Source organism: Dicentrarchus labrax, unplaced genomic scaffold, assembly GCF_905237075.1.
Source record: "Dicentrarchus labrax unplaced genomic scaffold, dlabrax2021, whole genome shotgun sequence".
NCBI lineage: Eukaryota > Metazoa > Chordata > Actinopteri > Moronidae > Dicentrarchus > Dicentrarchus labrax.
In genome coordinates, this window is record NW_026136708.1 from 4,587,537 (window position 1) to 4,607,533 (window position 19,997).

Here is a 19,997-nt window from a genome sequence, read left to right on the forward strand (position 1 = left end):
CAGCAGGACGGTGGCGTACTCAAAATAAACTACAGCGCACATGTTTATTGTAATAAAGGAAGATGACGCCCAGTGCAACAGTGTGGCTCACTGATGTTTTATATTATTTATAGTTTTAGGACAACAATGGCGCTCTATGACACACAGGAATAAGACATATCAGGTTGGAAACACACACAATACTTTTTTGTGGGATCAACTCTTTGTTCATTTTCTTGCCGTGGGATTTGTTGATAGTGAGAAATCAATGTCACAAACCTCATTGTTAAAACCTTAGTAGTGAAGCATCTCCTCATGGAAGAATGTGCACTTCACAACAGGCCTTTAAGTATTTTTAAATGCTTTTATCTTACTGTCAAACTGAGAAAAGAACAAGGACGCACTTTTCTGTGTTGCTACAGAAGATACAGTGATGATACAGCAAAGTAGCACACACAGCTGGACACCCACAAGCCTAAAGAATTCCTCAAGGTCGAGAGACTGGAATACAATTGCCTCCAGTATGTTTAATTTTCTTCAAGTTATGTGCTTACTTCAGAAAGTAAGAAATCACTAACTGGCTCTTCGGTTACCACCACAGGGGGTCCTAGAGGAAAAAAGAGCTACTGGACCCCTATTTACTCCCAGTATGTAGTTTTTCTATGCAGGAATACTGCATGCCTCCATGTTTGTTATGTGGTGATTTGATTAAACACATCATTTCCTGTAGGCATGTACACCATGTATGCACAGTATCAACTGAAATAATGGTCTTAAGACCAAAGTAGAATTTGACATACCCTCTTCAAGAGCAGATTCAAGTTTCAAAACAGGACCCACCACTTTATTTTATCAGTTTATGTCATGTTATAGCGGTACGTCTCTCCATACCCCCAATCAAAGACAACACAATGAATTGGATGACCACAAACTAATTACCCCACAGGGGCAGGAAGTCAGATTGCTTTGATTTTAGTGAAGAAGCTCAAAATCCCAGGTAATACTGAATAGGAGACCAACTTTGTTAACAGTGACAGTGCAAGAGTAGTTTTAATGGAACCTTTTCCACGTTTTATGCTGGTGCTATAATGCATTCACACCTATTAGGCTGCAAAAGCTCAAACAAATATTCTGTGTGGGGGTTATGTGGTGAGAATAAGATGCCTCAAACCACGATGATCCTGCATAAACCAGCAGGTCTGTATTCTAAAAACTGATCATCATGAATAATGCATACAGACTATTGAATCTAGCATATATCCAGCTTTCCTGTGGTTGGATATAAAACATACAACCGTAACATTTCGAAACATCTAAAATATTCAGTTGCCATCCTGTGCAGCTGCCCAAAGACTTTTGAAGTCTCTCTCTCTCTCTCTCTCTCCCTCTCTGACAGATATCTATTAAAAGCTGCTGCTGACGTCAAAAGTGTCCGCCATCTTTGACGAGAGCTGCACTGCTTTCTCCCCCGTTGAAGAAGCAGAGGAGGACTCAGCCCTTGCAGCATCCCAGTCATATACAGAGAGAGGCTGCTATCGGTTGGCTGTTGATATACGCAGACATTTCCTGCCATACTGACTGCGGGGCACCGACAACAGGCACAGGTAAGACCGAGAACATTTCCTACTAGATTTTTTTTTACCACTTATATATATCTGTAAGCGGGTTGCTTTTGGTGAATTGAAGCAGCAGATGTTTGTTATTCGGGAAACGTGAGCCAGTCTGAATGATGTTATATGCCTTTATGTGGCATTGTAGTTGGGAATAGGGTGGATCATTTGCATTGTTAGTGGGAAGAGAGGGGCGAAGTAGGGAAAGGAGGAAGGGAAGAAGGCAAGGGAGACAATGCGTGACCTCCCGGGTGATAAATCTCCAACGCGCAGTGGATTGCTCAGAGGATGGCTGCGGTGCGCTATAATGCGCACAGTCAATGTGGGCGTTTTTCAGTGTTTCAGCACCTTGGACAGCGGCAGAGGAGGAAGAGCACACCGACTGAAATGAATGTCAGAGCAGGTCGATGTGGTGCCCAACGCCGATGCGGGGTTGTTTCTGAGCCGAACATTTTGGAGAGGGATTGTTTTCTGTAAAAAAAAAACAAGAAAAAAAAAGAAAACAAGAATCAGTGTGACTGAATCACGGACTGCGAGCCTCAAAGCCGATGGAGGCAGCAGGTAGAGTGCTGGTGTCGCAGCAAGGTGGTGAATCATGAATCAGTCTCTCGCACTCATGTCACAGAAGCAAAACAAAAACAGCACCGCGCTGATTTGAATTTGAGTCTGGGTGATTGCGGCGGATGATGGGGAGAATGTCATGTGTAGTAAACTGCGCCATGGTGAAGTCGGTTGGAGGATAAACAGCGCGGGGGGGGGATGATCCAGCTCCATGAATGCGCTCGCTTGTATTTAGGCGTTTTTTTCTTTTTACGCAGTGTCTTTGCCTCACAATCGACCAAATCCGCGCCATGTTTACGTGACCGAGGCATGAAGGAAGCCCTGCTGGTGTAACACACGTGTGTGTGTGTGTGTGTATGGGGGGCTTCAGGCGAGAAATGGGGGAGAACCGCGGTGAAACCCGCACTATGACACCCAGCCCCCCTCCCTCCTCCCCCTTTTCCTCCCCCTCAGGATCCCATCCATCCGTCCTGATACTGAGGCTACGCACATCGCTGTCATGAGCCCCGCACGCGCTGTCCGTTCATCACGCGTGGCGCACAATGGCTGGGCGCTAAATTGGTACCCGAGCGCCCCACATGCGCAAGTGTGCACCCGTTTGGAGAACTGCATGTATAGTGCAGAGTATTAGGCTACATACACACTACATATAAAGCTATGTTTAGGTGGTATTGCTTCCAAATTTGACCTTATTAGCTCTGTTTCAGAGGCACGCAGCAGTCCAGACCGGTCTTCTCCCCGCGTGACTCTGCGGCTCATTTGTTGTGTTAGGTGTTAATTCATAATCCAAACTGAAATAAATCGTCTGCTGGAAAACTGGATTTGTGCAGGTGTGGACATTTTGGTGAGACAGATGTCTGGATTGTGTGTGGTGAATTGACGCCCCTGTGCTGCCTGTCGCACAGCGCGCAATACCGTGGCTGCTGTGAGAGGATGTCTCGTGATGCAGAAATAGAGACATGATTGTTGGCCATCCTGAGGTTTGACGATGCGGCAGATTAGATATTGAAGTCGTATCGATCTCTGGCGCACCTGGAATTATTTTGTGTGAGCACATGGAGCGGTAGGCTGGCTGATAGCCACTGACTGACGCTGTCACTGGAGGGTTGATTGAATGTTTGTCACATCACTGGAGACCATGCAGTAAGCACCATGACAGGAGAAATACATTTACCAACAAATGTCTTCCAATCACATTCCTTTAGTGGGTTTGTGGTGATTTTTAATTACCTTAAAATAACAGTTTAAGTCAGAAGCAAAGAAATATGATTTGTAAAGGAGGAACAGCCTCCAGGCTTTGAACACTGGCAGATGTGTGTCCATGACAATGGCAGATTATAGCCTGCAGTATATAAAGAGCACAATACAGCCCCCAAGGATGCTCCAGTTGCCATGACCGCTATACCATATCGCCTTATGCGGCTTGCACTGTTTGGACTGCAGAGAGGGAGAGAGACAGAAACAGGGAGGGGGTGGTGGTGGTGGTGGGAGGGGGTGTCAGGCCTATACTGCACACAATGCGAACGGGCCTGCTCTCTGGATAAATGGTGACTCACAACACTATCACCATCCACTGATTGTTTCTCAGAAACACCCTGGCCGTTGTTCATTCACATGGGTGCTTTCACGCCCGGCTGTGTTGCACAGTTCTGAAATAGAGCTAAAGCCTCTGTGATTGATGCTGGTGAATACTGAACCGTCTGGCTGGCTGCGCATTGCGTGTTTTGGTGCAGGTACAGGTCTTATTTGTTTCTATATATATATGTGGCTATTTTAGCCTAAAGCTTCAAGTAATAATTAAGCCATAATTATGTAAAAAGCAGCATGTAAGTGCAGACCAGCATCCTTTTTTGTGGTTTGAAAGGTCCTTTACAGACCCAAACCTCAAGTCTACCCACGCACAAGCAACTATACCCCATTACAGCCACAGACTGTAAACCCTCTCACATTAGTCTTACTGATGAGACTGTCACATGTGACGTTCTAAGTCAGACCTTCTGTAACTAGTCTGAGGGATTCCTCTAGCTGTTTCTCTAAAATGGAATGATCTGATCAAAATCTGAAGGAAACTGCTTTTGGCCAGATACTAATCTATAATCTTAGTAGGCCTTCGATTATCAGAAACCTTTAGCACTGGTTCATCTTTCACTCTAGCAGTTATGTAACAGTTACATACTGACTCACAAAATCAGCCGTTTACATTAGAGCTGGAGACAGAAAAGGAGAGTACCTGCTTGACATAGAGAAAGAAATGCATCCATAGTTCTTTGCCCAAGGGCATTTTTTATGTGCCCTTGAGCAAAGAACTAGACCACTGCCTCTCTCTCTCTTTTATAACCTACTCTGGATTGGGAGTGTGAACTAAATGCCTACTGCGGTAGTTTATCGCTGTCACAGTGCAGTTCAGGTTTTAGCTGCATGACAAACAAAATCATCCTCATGGATTCAGCAGAGCTTGTTCTGCTGCTGTCGCATTAGCAACTCTATCCCGAATAATACCCTGTGGTGGTCAAGCATGCTGTTCTTTCTCGCTTTTTTTTTCTCTGAATAGTGATGCCCAGTCTTGGTTCATAGTCCAGACCACGAGGGGAAACGGCTATTCCGTCTGAGCAGGGACTGTGTTTGCTTTCTTGGGGAGATCAGTTCTTTCTCGGGATATTTAGTTTTTTCAGTGCAAAGTCACAGTCTCCTGGAAAATCATCATCAAGACTTAAGTGTCTGTTCCTTTGTTTTTGACTTTTGCTGGGTGGTAAGCACATCACAAGTCTCCCACATGGCTTTAGTCTTGCAAAAAATTATGGTTTTCAGCCTTTATAACAGAGATCAAAACGTATAAGGGGCATTTTAAATAGAGCAAGAAAACTTGTAAAAATCAGTGACAGAAACGATGACATATGATATAAATCTAGTGACTACAGACTAATGAAGTTAATGAAACACTGCATTTCTTAAAGGAATAGTTAAGAGCTTATTGGCATTCTTGCTTAGAGTAAGATGAGAAGACTGATGCCGCATCTGGCTGTTAAATATATAATATATAATAATAGCTACAGCCAGCAGCGGATTAGCTTAGCTTAGCATAGCATAAGGACTGGATACAGTGAGAAACTGGCGTGTCTCTGTCCAAAGTACAAACCTGTTGTGATTTTATGGGAGTTATAACCCACAATATCACACAGCATAACACCTTGTTACACCACAATGTGTCATTTTACACTTTTAGGAGCAGGTTGTTTTTTACATGTGGACAGAGTCAGACTAGTTGTTTCCCCCCAGTTTCCAGTCTTAAAGCTAAGCTAAGCTAAAGGGCTGCTGGTGGTAGCTGAGAGTGCCATCAATCTTCTCCTCTTAGTCTCGACAAGAAAGCGAATAAGCATATTTCACAAAATGTCGAACTATTCCTGTAAGCGAAACAGGAAAGAAGAGCACTGATTTAGAAGAACAGTATTCAGTCTGAAGTAAGTGGAAGAAAAAGTCAAAGAGCGTTTATTTCTTCCGAGTGAGTGTGAGGTATATGAGAGAAAATGGCAAGTCAGGGTTAAAGGCAGGGATTTGGCTTTTTTGTGTCTATTCAGCCCTCGTGAGACACAGAACAAAACACAGAAACAAAATGGCTGCTCCCAAGGCCTCGAAGCTGTGGTGAAGCATAGAGGATGATTGTTCACCAAACCATATCATACAGTTTTTTTGGTTAGATTAACTTTCCCTATGATATTAGTTTTCATGAGACATACACAAATTGTTTTTGGTTTTATTCACATTCAGATGTTGAGGTGGATAGAGTTGTGTCATTATGTCGGGTAGTTCAATGGTTATTAATGGTGATTGGTCGCAGATAGGAGCTCCATAGTTGTCAAGCCTGCTCTCAGTGCTCGCACAAAAGCATGACTTTTCTAAATTTAGTTTTATTTGTCTTACCTCAGTTGTACCCTCTCACAGAAGTGATGTGACAACTATTATCTCCCAAGCGTTGCTATTCTTTTTGAAGCTTTCCTGGAACAGAAAATCTAAAACAATCCTCCATCTTTGTACCTTTTAAAGCCACATTTATGAGACCGATCCACTGTGCTGTCAGACGCTGTCATTATTCTGCCATCTGTCCCCACTCCTGCTCTCACAGGGTTTAGATTATTATTCTTTTGATTAATGAAAGGAATTTAGGGAGGGAAAATGAAAGTGATCAGAAGGAGAGGGATGGAGAGAGAGAAAATGGAAATGTGGAGAGTATAAATATGAGCAAGAGAAATTGCCAAAGTGAATGATTTCCAGGTTGAGTCATTAAAAGAAATATTGTGAATGCTTTCTATGTGAGGACATTGCATAAATGTCTTTAATACATATACTATCCAGAATATTGGAGGTAAATTCCGGATGATAGAATTCAGAAGTACCTTTACTTTTGTATGCCCAGTTATATAATATAATATTATATGAGTCTCATATTTTACTACGGCAAGTTGATATTTTGGAGTTCAGTTGCTTTGTATGTGTGCGTGTGTAGGATATGATGCCAACTGCTTCTGTTTCACATTGATCTGTAGCTACAAACATATCACTTTCACCACAGCATTAGCTATAGCCTTAGTGGCATTCTACTGTAAACCATCCCTACATGACTTCCATTTACAGAATAAAAGCATGTATAGACTGCTTATCCCTGCATCAGTGAAGCATAAAGTCACCAATTAATCTGCTCGGATCAACATGAATACGCCCTCCGCCCTCTACATTACGTGGCATTGTGTGCTCAGGTGCAGGGACAGTACGACTGTATCAGTCCTCTGCAAATATGACACTGTGTGTAGTGTGGACACGGTTTTCATTCAAGGATGAAGGCTGGAGTGTTACATGGTGTTTTTTAGGTGATATTGTTGCCGTAGGACTCTCTGTTGGGTTGTGTAATTTATGATGCTGCAGTGCAGCTGACCGAGGTTGTTGGTGCAGGTTAGCCTCTGCAACGCTTTTGTATGCCTTAAACAGCCGTATGTGTAGTATAGAGGGCATACACAGGGTATTTGACTGATTGTTTTATGTGATTTTAACTTGCTAACTGCATTACAGTACAAAGACTGCATGCATAACAGGTCATAATGACACGGCATGGTGTAATGTATTATGTATTCTGCATCTGGTTTGACTTTGTGTTGGCTTGTAATGAATTCGTTTTTAGCTTTACAGTCAGTATAGTCACACTATACAGATCCAGCCAGTTTTCTCATATTTTGTGTTTTAGTGCATTTTATCAGGTTTTTTTCTTCTACTGCTTAGAGTTCATCTATAATGTACTGGCATTAATGTACATTCACAACATATAAAATGTCTTAAAGTGCCTTACGAGCAATGTAGAGTATCAGTATTATTGATTATTTTAGACTGACCTCCACACTGGAGGTCAACAATGCTCCCTCCAGAATTTATTGTAGGCATACTTCACATTGGAGTCAAATTGTGATGGACCAAACAACTGTTCGATAGCGAGCCGCCCTGCAGTCTGTTCCAGAACAACCTTTTGTTGTTTTTATACATTGATATATTTTACTGCATATACATGTGGTACTCCATATAACATGTTAAATAAATATATAAGACATTCACAAATGTTTTTTAGTGGCTCAAAGAGATAAAGTTGAAATTTTATTGTGTTTTAGTGTGTTCTGACAGAAGGTATTTTTCTGTCCTCTGGGTGCATCTAATTGCTTTTTAATGTTTTTGTTTTTATGACTTATAAAATATTTAACATGCTCTTATGTGACACTCAAGTGGCCTGGCTATTTGGGCCCATGACCATGAATGAAAGCCCTGAATGTATCCTGTTGGACTGTGAAATAAACCTCTGGGGATTACTGATTGGAATTCTTTCGTCTCGTGTCATAATCCCCAACTGTACAAATATGCTCTATGCCAACAAGCTGTGACCAAAGGACTAATGAAAGACATCAATATTGATTAGGGCATAACAGTTTGATGGTCTGTTACTGCAGCATCGCTAAGACATCAGGGATTCTGCCTCTGCTCTCTGCAGCTGGCTTGAGAGTTTCCTGCCTGGGATTCCATCAAAATTGCAGATATAAAAAGGACATCTGCTGTATTTTTCACCCAGAGAGCCCTCGCATCTCGCCGCCCTGACGTTTATTGCGTCGTAAAACACGAGAGCTTGTGCTTCTAATTCAAAACAGGTTGCCGAGGCCTGCACAGAAATTGGTTGGTTGATTGTCTGTCATATGTTCATCTGCACCGCCATCCCCTCCAACCCAGGATCCCCCCACCCCCGACTCCGTCTGAACCCAATCCCACTTTTTTTTCTTTCAGCTTTACTGCCAACATCAGCCCATGAGCGCCCCTCCCTGTCATGCTTTGCTTGTCAAATGTCACATCTCCACGGCCCTCTAGCAGCCAAAACGTCATCTGTAATAAATGTGGCTCTTGGGTACTCCCATGGGTGGGTAAATGATGCAGCCAGGACCCCTTTCACCCACGGAGATCACAGAGGTGACTGTGAGCATGGGACTGAAGGGCGTTGGTGGTACGCTGTGCATACTGAATTATGGATTTATTTTCTATTTCACCCTTGTGTGTGTGTACTTTCTGTTCTTCTCATCTTCCTACAGTAGCTTAAAATAAACACCTCAGTCTGCACCACTGAGATCTACTTGTCTTGTCTCCTCGTCTATTGTACCTTCTGCTGTGCTCCGCACTTGTTTCCAAGGAGCAGGGAGCTGGCTGATAAGGAGCCACACAGCTCAGGACCAATAAGGAGAGGGATGCGGGGGCGGTCAGCCTTAAATCACCAGGCTTGCCCTTGTCTTCGCCCTCAGTCTATCTGGTCTCTATTAGCGAATGAAGCGGTGACGCCACCTTCAAGAGACATTAAATAAAACGATTGCATCGCTTGCACTTCGGTGCTGCATGATAATGGGTGAACTCTAGAGCAGTTTCTACATTAACATACACACAGGTCATCATGTGGCTATCCCTCACGCTGTTTAGAGTGAGCGGTCACACTGGAAGAATAGAGTTTATGAGAGTAGGTGTGTGTGTGACTGGAATACCAAGTGAGTAACTTTCCATCATTGAGGAGTTCTGTCATTTGGCCATGACACTTCCAGGAAGCAGTAAACTGTTACTTCTGGCATCCCAGAACCATACTCCCTTTCTATAATGATGATACACTAATAAAACTACAGAGCAATCGGCCTGCAACTGTTTCTTGAGCCACAATATACCGTACCGACAGTCATTTACCACACTGCTTTACCACAACTCTCTAGTTCAGTAAACTGCCATGGGCATGGATAAGTTACGTCTAATATGATTTATGTTATGTGTTGTATAACATGCCTTGTAGGATACTATGAACCGATTATGTCTGAATGTTTGTATCTCCATACACAGAGAACACAGTATGTGTGGCCCTCACCTACGCAGTGATTATAGTCTTCATCATACAGTTGGGAATTAATTTATACATACACATCTCTTTATTCTAAAGCTGTCTCTCTAGAATCCTCAAAAACAGAAATCACTAATGAAACATTACGTTTCAGGCAAATGTTCTTGTTCTGTGTGAAAACAGACATGACAACATGATGTTATTATGCTATAGGCAAGGACTGACGATTATTATTAAATTATCAGCCTGTATGAGCAATAATCATCAGTCTAATACTGTCTGTTTAGCATCATTTCTAGACAGCATATTTTGAAAAATTAGTCTGACCACATAGCAGCTACATGCATTCACTATAACTCAAATTCTTTCTAGGGATGCAACTCATGATCATTTTCATTATCCATTCATCTCTCTGCTATTTTCTCAGTAAAATGTGAAAAAATAGTATAAAAATGTCTGTTACAATTTCCTGAAGCTTGAGTTTACATATTCATATTGCTTGTTTTGTCCGACCAACAGTCCAAAATCAAGATGTTTAGTTTTAATATCATAGTGGACAAAGAAAACCAACAAAATCTCACCCTTTGAGAAGCTTGAACAGGTGAATTTTGGGCATTTGTATTTGAACAAGAAGAATTGTCTACTGCCATGCTAACAGCTTTCTGAGGCTGTACTTTTAACTAAAGCCTAACAGTAGCATTCTAACATGCTCACAGTGGCACCAGCAGCTTTAATATTTACCACGTTCACTGTTTAGTTTAGCGTGTTCACATTTGCTAACATTCAGAAGGACATTTCTCTCGTTAGTGAGCCATGTTGCTGGTGTGGCTAAAAATGAAAACAATTAATCCAAAATAGTTTCTGACAAATTTTCTGTTGGATGACTAGACTAATGACTTCACCACTAGCTGTAGATTTGAATATCGGATGACCCGTGTAGCTCTTCTCAAGGCCACAGTGGAGAGGCATCCTGTGTTACCCTTTGTCTGAAGCAGGTAGCCTACACTGTTATGATCCTCCACCTCCTGCTCTTCAGCCATGTGTTTCTGAGATGTGGATGGTTACAGCTGGGCCAGATGAATAAGTGATGTGGTCTTGGACTTCTCAGGTCAATAATGCATGGCATTCTTTGTAGAGCCGGCCACTGGGATGTCGCTGCTGCACTTAATGCTAGCTCCTCTGTGGAGAGAGAGCTCCAGCTGTAGTGACACTTGGGCTTGTTGTGTAATGTTACCTCACTGCTGTTATTATTCAGGCTAGCCGCGGTTCCTGGAAGGGAAGTGTCATCTTATCGCTATGGTTATAATGTGTTAAAACCTCAAACGAGAAGGCTAGAGAAAGCATTTTAGGGTACAGTGTTATTGTTCTTTTGAGCCCCAGAATAGTTGTTGTGGACTTGTTAGCAGCATTACCTATCATTTTACATTTACTGTCTCATCTGTAGCCAAATGACAATTCAACTATGTTAGTTTAAAAAGGAACGCCCACTCCATCCATTTCACTTCACCAGTGCTTTTGTCACTGCAGTCTTCTGTAAGGAGCGATAACAGCCACACCAAGTGAAGAGCTGTAGTAACCTTCACAATTCAGGTGTTTTACGTAACAAGATTTATTTTTACAAGGGCAATTCTCATCAATCTCTCATCTGTTGCTGTGCTACAGTAAAACGACAAACTACCAAGCCTGAAGATAACCTTTAAATCCAGTTCTTATTGAATGAATGCAGTATTAACGCAGTACTGCTTGTCTGAATTTGTGCATATCATCCACAGCGGAGCAGGACATTTTTCTTTTTAAAATCTTTGGCAAACCACATCAGTCACACTCAAGTGATGTCTCGCAACTATTTAATGTGTTCTGAAACATTCATCAGACATTTCGACCCAACATTTCCATCAAAGATTTTTCATTCAGAGAGACAAAGAGAATGTTTGATGAATGGGACAGAGAGGGAGCGTCTGAAACCTGAACTGGAAAGCAAACAAAATGGCAGCCAACACACACACACTTAGAGAAAGAGAAGAGAGAGACACACTCAGACAAAACTCGATGCGCATGAAACAGTGAAAAACAAAGATTTATTGTCTCTCCACATCAAAGCTCTGCATTATCTTACCTTCATGGTCATTTTCATATTGATAAGTCTATCTGACAACCTTCAAATATTTCCACAGTAAGTATTCAGATTAAAATAAGATTTAAAAAGGACTACTATTAATACCGCAACATTTACAGAAGTAGCCTTGGTCAGATTTTGCAGTATATTGCATTTTAAAAATGGAAAGAAGCATTATATGACAGAACACGACTTGTACTGAACCTAGATGACATAGTATACTACAGTAAAGTATTTGTCAGTCTTAACATGAAATTCAGTCAAATACCTCCGGTCCAGTCCATGTTCTCTTTGTCTATCAAGTAAAAAGGAAAGACGAGGGAGAAACTGAAGGACAGAGGAGACGAGAGATATTAAAAAAGAAAGGAGGAAAAGAAATGAGAAAGTGTTATGGTGGAGCGGTTGGTGGGGGCTTGTAATCTCCTCCAGGTAGAATGTGATTGGACTGGGTATGAAATATACCGTCCTCCGGGGTGAAATACGTGGGCAATGGAAATAAGGGCATGTTCACATCTTTTGTTATCGTTCCTGTGGTGATTACACTGAGGTGTCACTCTTACGATAGTTAATACATGATTGATGGATGGAAGGATAGAGAGCTAGCTGTGAGCAGCCATGGAGTTATTTCCTGCTACAGAGAGTGTTGTACATAAATGCAGGTATTTAGCCTTGTTTTATTGCTCATGCGATTATTCCAAATACTGTTGATGAATGTGCACTGCCTGGCCTTACTCCAATAATTGCCTTGAAACCTGTGATAACTGTCATGCTAGTCATGTATCACATTTTACAGCGTCTTTTCTAGTGTCATAAATTAAATCACGCCACCAAACCACAAACCTCGCTCTGCTGCAGCCCTTGGCAACTTGGATGCAATACAGTGTGTGTATATGCCTGCATACACAGTACGTAGATGACTTTATGTATTCAGTGCACCGTGCTACCGCCTAGTTGTGTAATTTTAATAACTAAGAGGTTGATTTTTGCCCTTTGTGCTTTCCTGTTCCCGTGACTTGGGGTCAAAAGGTTGAAATGGTTACCATTTCCTGCCATAAATGTCAGCGTCAGTAGGATGAAAAAAACAAAAAACATATGGGCAGAGGACGTGTGGGTGTGTCAACACACAGTGGCAAACACAAAGATGGATATGGTCGAAATGAACAAGATAGAGATGATAGTTCCCTACACATTTCCCCCAAATCGTGTGTTACTAAATGGAACAAGGGCATTTTGAGCCACCTGTGTGGCAGATGTTTGGTGGAAGTGAAGGAGTTACTCAGTGTTCATTAGCTAAAGGATTCAGTAATAGCATTCTTTATACTGACAGATGGAAAGCAATATGCAATACATTAGTCTGTAAAGGTCAGGGATTACACATAACAGGATTACTATAGTCTGATTACAAGATATAGTGATTACTGTTGCTGATAAAATTGAGTTTCATAATTAAAGCATTTACTAATTTGAGTCAGCAATGTGTATAATTCCATAAACTTAGATAAGCTGGTTACTTGTTGGATTCATGTAGAGTGTGCATGCATGGGACTATGATTATTGTTTTTATGTAAAAGCATATTACATTGTTAGTACAGTTTGTCTGACATTATGATTAATATTGTATGTGCAAACTTGAGGTACTTCTCAAAACAGCACAGATAAACTTCCAAATTCCATATTTCTGGTTTGTCTGGTCATGAATTTATTTCCCCCCACTTTATTACCGAAACTGCTGACAGCCTTTCAATGATTAGTTAAAAATTAAGAAGTGTCTCTCAAGTGGGTTGGCCAACATTTAATCAAACAGTAAGCTCCAGAAAAATGAGTGTCCTTTAGGGGGAGCATTTCATGGATGACAGGGCAGCCTGCTTGTTAGAGATACTGTAACTAAAAGGTCATCAGTTTGATCTTTGTAATGGTATCTCTCAAAGGCATTTAACTCTACTGCAACTGTATGAATACACTGTTACTCATATTGCTGTATGGGTGCAGAGATAAACAACATTACACTAGTTGGTCTGGATAAAAAGTCACAATTGGTACAACCCCTCATTTCTTACCTTTTGGGTGTTGATCAGCCTGAATTGATGAGCTCTGACGACAAACAACAAACAAAACAAAACTACATTTTGGTTTGTTTTAATATAACTTAGTTTATGGGGCAGTAGACTTACACACAGAGCTCCATGTCAGGGTATAAATGTTAAATGAACACATTTACTACAATTTTAGATACGTGCAGCACAAGTTGCTGTAGGCATCTGAAGTGGACAAAATCAAAATACACCCTCACACATTTCTTTTAGTTTCTTGCTTTGCTTTTATGCATTTATTTATATTCAAAATACAGCAACATCAACAATACATATTTAAACGAAAGACATATTATCTGTAAAATGTCCAGACACATTATCACATGACTCTACTGATTTAAAAAGTAGCTAATCATAAACAAAAGTCAGTATTTGTGAAAAACTATTCCTAATTCAGGGTTCACTTACTTAGCTTTTTCTTCCCGAGCTGTTGACTATATCCCATTCCCTTCACCTTTAGCATATAAAAATTGCTCAGGTGACATCATGTGACCTAGTTATAGAACTGGTCATTCACTGAGGATGTCTGTGGAATTCGGTCAAAAGCTCTGGGAAAAACCTTGTAAGTGAACCTTGACTTAAGATTAACTGACAAGCTGTTTAAGATCAATTCTACACATATGTTCAATGAATAATTAAATAACAAGCTTCTTATAAATATGAACAACTCTATTTTATAACTAATTGTTTCTTTCATTTGTCACTTTAACTGTAATGCACACTAAATAATACATTGATTATAAAGCATTTTGTTACATAATGCCTGCTCCACCAGTATTATCTATCTTTGAGAAAGCCTGATGATGAACTTGTTCCAGTGCTGAAGCAGGTAGTGCTGAGGGCAGCTAACATGCTAAAATGTGAAGCTTGTAATTGAGACGTAAAATAAAAGGTCAGTGTGGCCCGTTAAAACTTAATTGCCTAAATTTGGTTACGTAACTAGACAGGCAGGGGATAAGGCCCTCTCCTCCTTCAGCGGGTCGTTCTGAAGATCTGACTCGATTCAGACATTAAGCACTGCACTGCACAGTCCGGTTGGAGGTTTATGTAACCCAACATGGCTGCCGATGCTGTGAAGCAATGCAGGACAGCGAAGGGAAGGGAGCGAGGGAGACAAATAAGGGACATCAGAGCAGAGGAGAGATGGAATAAAGACGATGCATAAATATCACCGATGCACATTTAATCTGTAAAATAGTGGAAGGATCTTCGACTATGTCAGCAGTTAGTAAACTGGCCTCTGAATGAATGCTATATGAGCCTGTAAACAGTACACTTAATCATTTTGATGCAGCTGTTGATATGAGGATATAGTCATGACTGAATACATCTGCAGAGATGAATGCAGATGAATCTATATACCGCCCAGGGAGGTTTTAATGAGTCACGTGCTGTGACATTGCCTTGGCAGTAAAAAATATCTTCATCTACTGTGTATGTCGCCAGCAGATGTTGTTGTGAACATCTCTGGACACATGAGTGGGTGAAGCAAACACAGAGGGTACAGCAGGGACCTCTGAGGCAGAATATCAACCAGACTGCTCACTAACTCACCAAGATGAGACATGTACAGGTGGGACAAAGCCGTCTGTTCAAGATGAGGCACAGACTCACTGCTGTTTTAAGATTAACCTGGCATCTTGCTTTGGTGTTAGGATTTCGACTGTTTTTTGTAGTAATAATCAAGGAGGACAGTTTTATTGAGGTCTGATTGAAGGAACTTATTGTATGAGGTAGATTCTCAGTTAGTTTTTTGTATCTGAAGAAATAGTGGCCGTATGAATATACTAAAGTCAGTCAGGTGGATTTTCTTTAATCTGCGTGTCTTGTACGGCGTATCTTGCATTAATCTTTCAAGGGTTGCAAACGGACTGGATGGTCTGTTTAGGTGTATTGTTTCTCTGTTTTTGCAAGAAATGCATTTACCTTACTACCAATTACTTTAATCAATACACAGAAATAGGCTGAGCAGATTTGTATCTTTTGAGTACACTTTGCACAATTACATTAAGATTTGCAAGTAGAGTCTGAACCTGGGTGTCTGCAATAGTGAGCCAACATATTTTCTTCTGTGCTCTGTCTGAACTTTGCTTGAAAATAGCAATACTAGCTAGAGCAAAAGCCAAAATAACCTAAATCCATTGTAGATGCAGTTTGTTGATTTCAGTGGAATAGGTGCTGCTAGTTGTAATTCCGTCACTTGATTCAATGTTAATATTAAAAAATATCACTTAACAACGCCTTTCTGTACATACACAGTCTTTTTGTTTCCTGTAAGATATATATAAAAAATATTTCAACCCAACAGCCAACGATTCATCGTCATCCCCCTCCTGGGCAAAATTATTGTAGCAGGATTACCACTTAGCCAGATAACTAAGACGAGGAATTATATTTAATTCTTAAGGGGTTTAAACAATTTGGATGCTAATTTTTAAGGATGTCTTGTAGCCGTATCCACTGATAATCTCAAACTCATCTGACACATGACAAGTTGCTTCATGATCATCTTTAGAGTTAGCTCCTGGTAAGCCTACATCTGGAGATGCCCAGCTGTTTGGCTTGTGATACTAGCATCTCATGACCTACAGAGGGGAGGAAAGGATCACAGCTACAGGGCTAACAGGCTGTTTATGTCTCTCTGTGGCTAATCCTCCAAAATCCCAGTCAACCCTGTCTGAGACTGGAATTCCTCTGCAAACATCAGTTGCCTGCTCACTTCCCATTCATTCCTCAACAAACGAACACTGCTGCTTCGGCGGCTTCTTAATCCTCCATTATATAGCCTGCAACAGTAAACACAGAGTTAGGAGACAGAAGCCCCCAATTGGCTACCTCTTGGTCTTATTTTTTTCATTTTATGACTTACGTGATCCAATTTAATTTGGCCTATTTCTACCTTCAGCTATTAGCTGCTGCTGTTTTCCAGAGCGACTTGGAGCCAGTGGGTGGGGAGGAGTTTGTCACTTTGCTCAAGGTCATCTTGACAGGGCACATGCCTGATGATGGATGTATTTAAACTGAAAAGATAAACATGAATTATAGGATGAATTGCTGTTGAATGAGTCTGAATTTGTCTTCAATAGGTCATAAGACAATTAGCCAATATAAGTATGCGATTCTAGAAAGATGTGCACAATCTTTTTGGCTAATCCTTTACATTTTTTCGTCAACACGGGCACATCTGAGCCTGACATTCCTCTGAATACATCGTCTGCCCACCTCCTCTGGAGTTTTTTCCTCCATTTACTGGTACCAACTGTTTGAAATATTCTCATTCCTGTGAGGGGTATAGAGCGGAGGACGTGAATATAATGTTGTGGGTTTGCGATCAAAGGTGCATGTCAGGTTAGGGGTTTGATTCCCTCATCACTACAACAAATTTATGAAGCTGTCTCTTAAATTTTGTTGAAGATCCAAATGCCAAAAGCCAGCTCATTTTTATATTTCAATAGTCAAATGTCAAATCATCCATTGCTCTGAGACTACCTCAGTGGACTCCGTCCAGCAATCTTATGTTTTGTCTCTCTTCCAGCCCTCCCCACATTCCCACTAGGATCTTCTCTTCCCTGTTGGAGGCCTTCTCCACCCCCCACATCCAGCAGCCATGGCAGATGACGCGGACATGCGCAATGAGCTGTCAGACATGCAGCAACGCGCTGACCAGCTGGCCGATGAGGTGAGAACAACGCGCTCACTGCATCACAGTGGTATGAGTTGTGATGGTGCACAGACATGATGGCATGCACGTATTTATGCATACTGGACTTGAGCACATTCATATGCATACAAATGAGAATACATTTGAACATATACATTACAGAGACTTTGAAATGACTCTGAAATTCTTTAACATGACAAACATATACTCATTTTGGAATTTGGGGGATGAATATACAGTATAGGGTAAATATAATTTCATGATTAAATAGTGACTGTTGTTAACAAAAACACAGTCTTTTCATCAATTTCCCAAATCTAAAAGCTATTTTAATAATAATTAATTAATTAATTTGAACTGCATACTCATAATGTGAAGGATGTTTTATACATCACCTCAAATGTTGTGAAAAATAGTTACAAATGTGGTTCAGTCTTTGAATGCATAATAACATAAATTATACAGCCCGTGTTATTGTCTGCCTAGGGCTGTGGCTGTTCGTGTGTGCGTGCAGGGGATAAAAGTATACCTGCATCTGACTTTACATAACACTGCATGGTAACATCTTGAGTGTGTGTTTGTTAGTGTGAGTGGACATGACAAATTTGCGCGCTCATGAGTGTAAATTTAAAAAACTGATTGTGTGTCTGTGTTCATGTGAAGAAATCCATCTATGGGCTAGTGCTTGTGAGTGTTTGAATGTGTGTGTGTGTGTGTGTGTGTGTGTGTGTGTGTGTGTGTGTGTGTGTGTGTGTGTGTGTGTGTGTGTGTCTGTGTTTTAACAGCAGTCAGAGTGAGAGAGAAAGAGAAAGTCTCAGCCATGGCCCGGAGCAGATAAGCCCACACCCCTCCAGCTTCACATATGACTCACACTGGCACAGCTGAGCAGAATATTAAACACACACACATACACACACACACATGCATGAACATAGGGCATGCACAAAATGGCGGCATCAGAAAAACAGTTTTCGCCTCTGTTGCACTGAGTTGCATGAGCTCCCAGATCCACAGAGAGGACACCAGCTCGGATAATGACTATCTCACATCAGAAAACATGAGCAGAAGTGCTAAAATATAAGTCCAAGGGTATTCTGGTTGCTTGAAAATAAGAAAAAGGGGTGAAAAGCAAAGATGAAAGAATGAGGAAAGAGACAGATGAGCTGAAAAAGAGGAAGAAGAGAAAGAAGACTGACTACTTTAAAAATGGCTACTCAAATCAAGGCTGTGCCCCATTTGATTCCTCACCCAACCCCCTTTCTCCATCCCCCGCCGCTCCGGGGATCAGCCGTGCTCGCAGCGAACACAGCAAGCCGAAGCTGTGTCATTGTAAGAAGAACGAGATATCACAGAGCGCCGTCCCTGCCGAGTGGCTCTAGCTAGCAAGCTGTGCTCTGCAGCCACACGCTTCTTAGAGAGGGAATTGGAACGTGCAGCTACATATCTATCAACACACAGGCTAATAATAGACATCCAACGGGCTGTGAGAAAGCGATAGAGGGGGGGATCAAAGCATGCTTTTATAACAAGAGTACAGTTATTTCTATTGGCAGAGCTGCTGTATTCTTGAGTATTAACTGGTGAGTTTCTAGATCTCAAACATGCTTAAAAGCAATTTAGCTTTGATCTCAAATCTGTATCATTGTAACTATTCGGTTGACAGGATGAAAATAAGCATCTCAGTCAGTCACTGTTACTGCTATGTTCAACATTCCTGTCATAAGGTTGGACATGTTCAATACTCAAAATAAAGACAGTCTATCTCTGTGAGTTCATGTTGAGTTCATGTCGATATCGATCCTTTCTGTGTCCCGCTGATTGTTCAAATTGACTCCACTTTGTTGTGAAACATGCTCACTTATGCTCAATTCAGTGAACATGAATACCGCAGACACATGATTGTGCTGTTTTTGTGCTGACTTAACATTATTTGTTCTCCATTTTAGAAAGTTGTTGTCAAACAGTCCCTCTTTATGATGGCTGTGGCTGTAACTAACATTCCTTTTATTTCTCAACAGTCACTGGAGAGCACTCGTCGTATGCTGCAGCTGGTGGAAGAGGTAAGAAAACTTTATTAGATGCAGCAAGAATAGGAAATGAATGTAGCGACACTGGAAGTCTATCATGTCTCCGACACACTTTGGTTCATCTGTCTGCAGGGCAGGCTGATATATATTATATCAGAAAAACTGCAGAAGGGCAAATTTACTGCAGCGAGACTTGGGTATATTAAGGGAATTCACTGAAAAGACAAAACTGCAGCACCATATTAAATTCTTACAGTTTTAGTAGTTTGAATATTACAGCTATGAGGCCATTTAATTTTGTTGATGTCTCCTAATTCTTCTACTGTTATTGAAATTTTCATTTCAGCAATTTGGGAAGGTAGGAGTGACTCCAACTCAAAGAGCAGGCACCACACACTATTAGCATAAAGTTTAAACAAATGTTCGTACTTTGTCTGTGCATAGTTGGCATTTTGAGTCCTTAATTGAGAAATAATTACACTTTTCGCCATGCATTAATTGTGAATCTGAGGGAGCCAGCAATTCCAATTACAGTTTGTACACAATGTCCCCATTATTCTCAT

At 41.2% G+C, this 19,997-nt stretch overlaps 1 protein-coding gene and 1 long non-coding RNA gene across 3 annotated transcripts in view; one reads left to right on the forward strand and one right to left on the reverse strand.

The window, feature by feature from the left end:
* The first annotated feature begins 1,418 nt into the window (after positions 1-1,418).
* snap25a (synaptosome associated protein 25a) overlaps positions 1,419-19,997 on the forward strand; it is a 36,207-nt gene continuing 17,628 nt past the window's right edge. Inside the window, exons 1-3 of one of the 2 annotated variants that reach the window (XM_051408085.1) lie at positions 1,419-1,583; positions 17,282-17,425; positions 19,426-19,467. In XM_051408085.1, the coding sequence (XP_051264045.1) occupies positions 17,354-17,425; positions 19,426-19,467 (114 nt within the window). In that variant the 5' untranslated portion in view covers positions 1,419-1,583; positions 17,282-17,353. The remainder of the gene's footprint in view (positions 1,584-17,281; positions 17,426-19,425; positions 19,468-19,997) is intronic. The other variant, XM_051408084.1, reaches the window with a different exon arrangement.
* On the reverse strand, positions 13,730-19,408 carry LOC127367876 (uncharacterized). The gene is made up of 3 exons (XR_007885556.1): positions 18,656-19,408; positions 16,616-16,766; positions 13,730-16,532 (listed from the first exon to the last, which is right to left on the reverse strand). It is a non-coding gene; the product is annotated as an uncharacterized LOC127367876 (long non-coding RNA).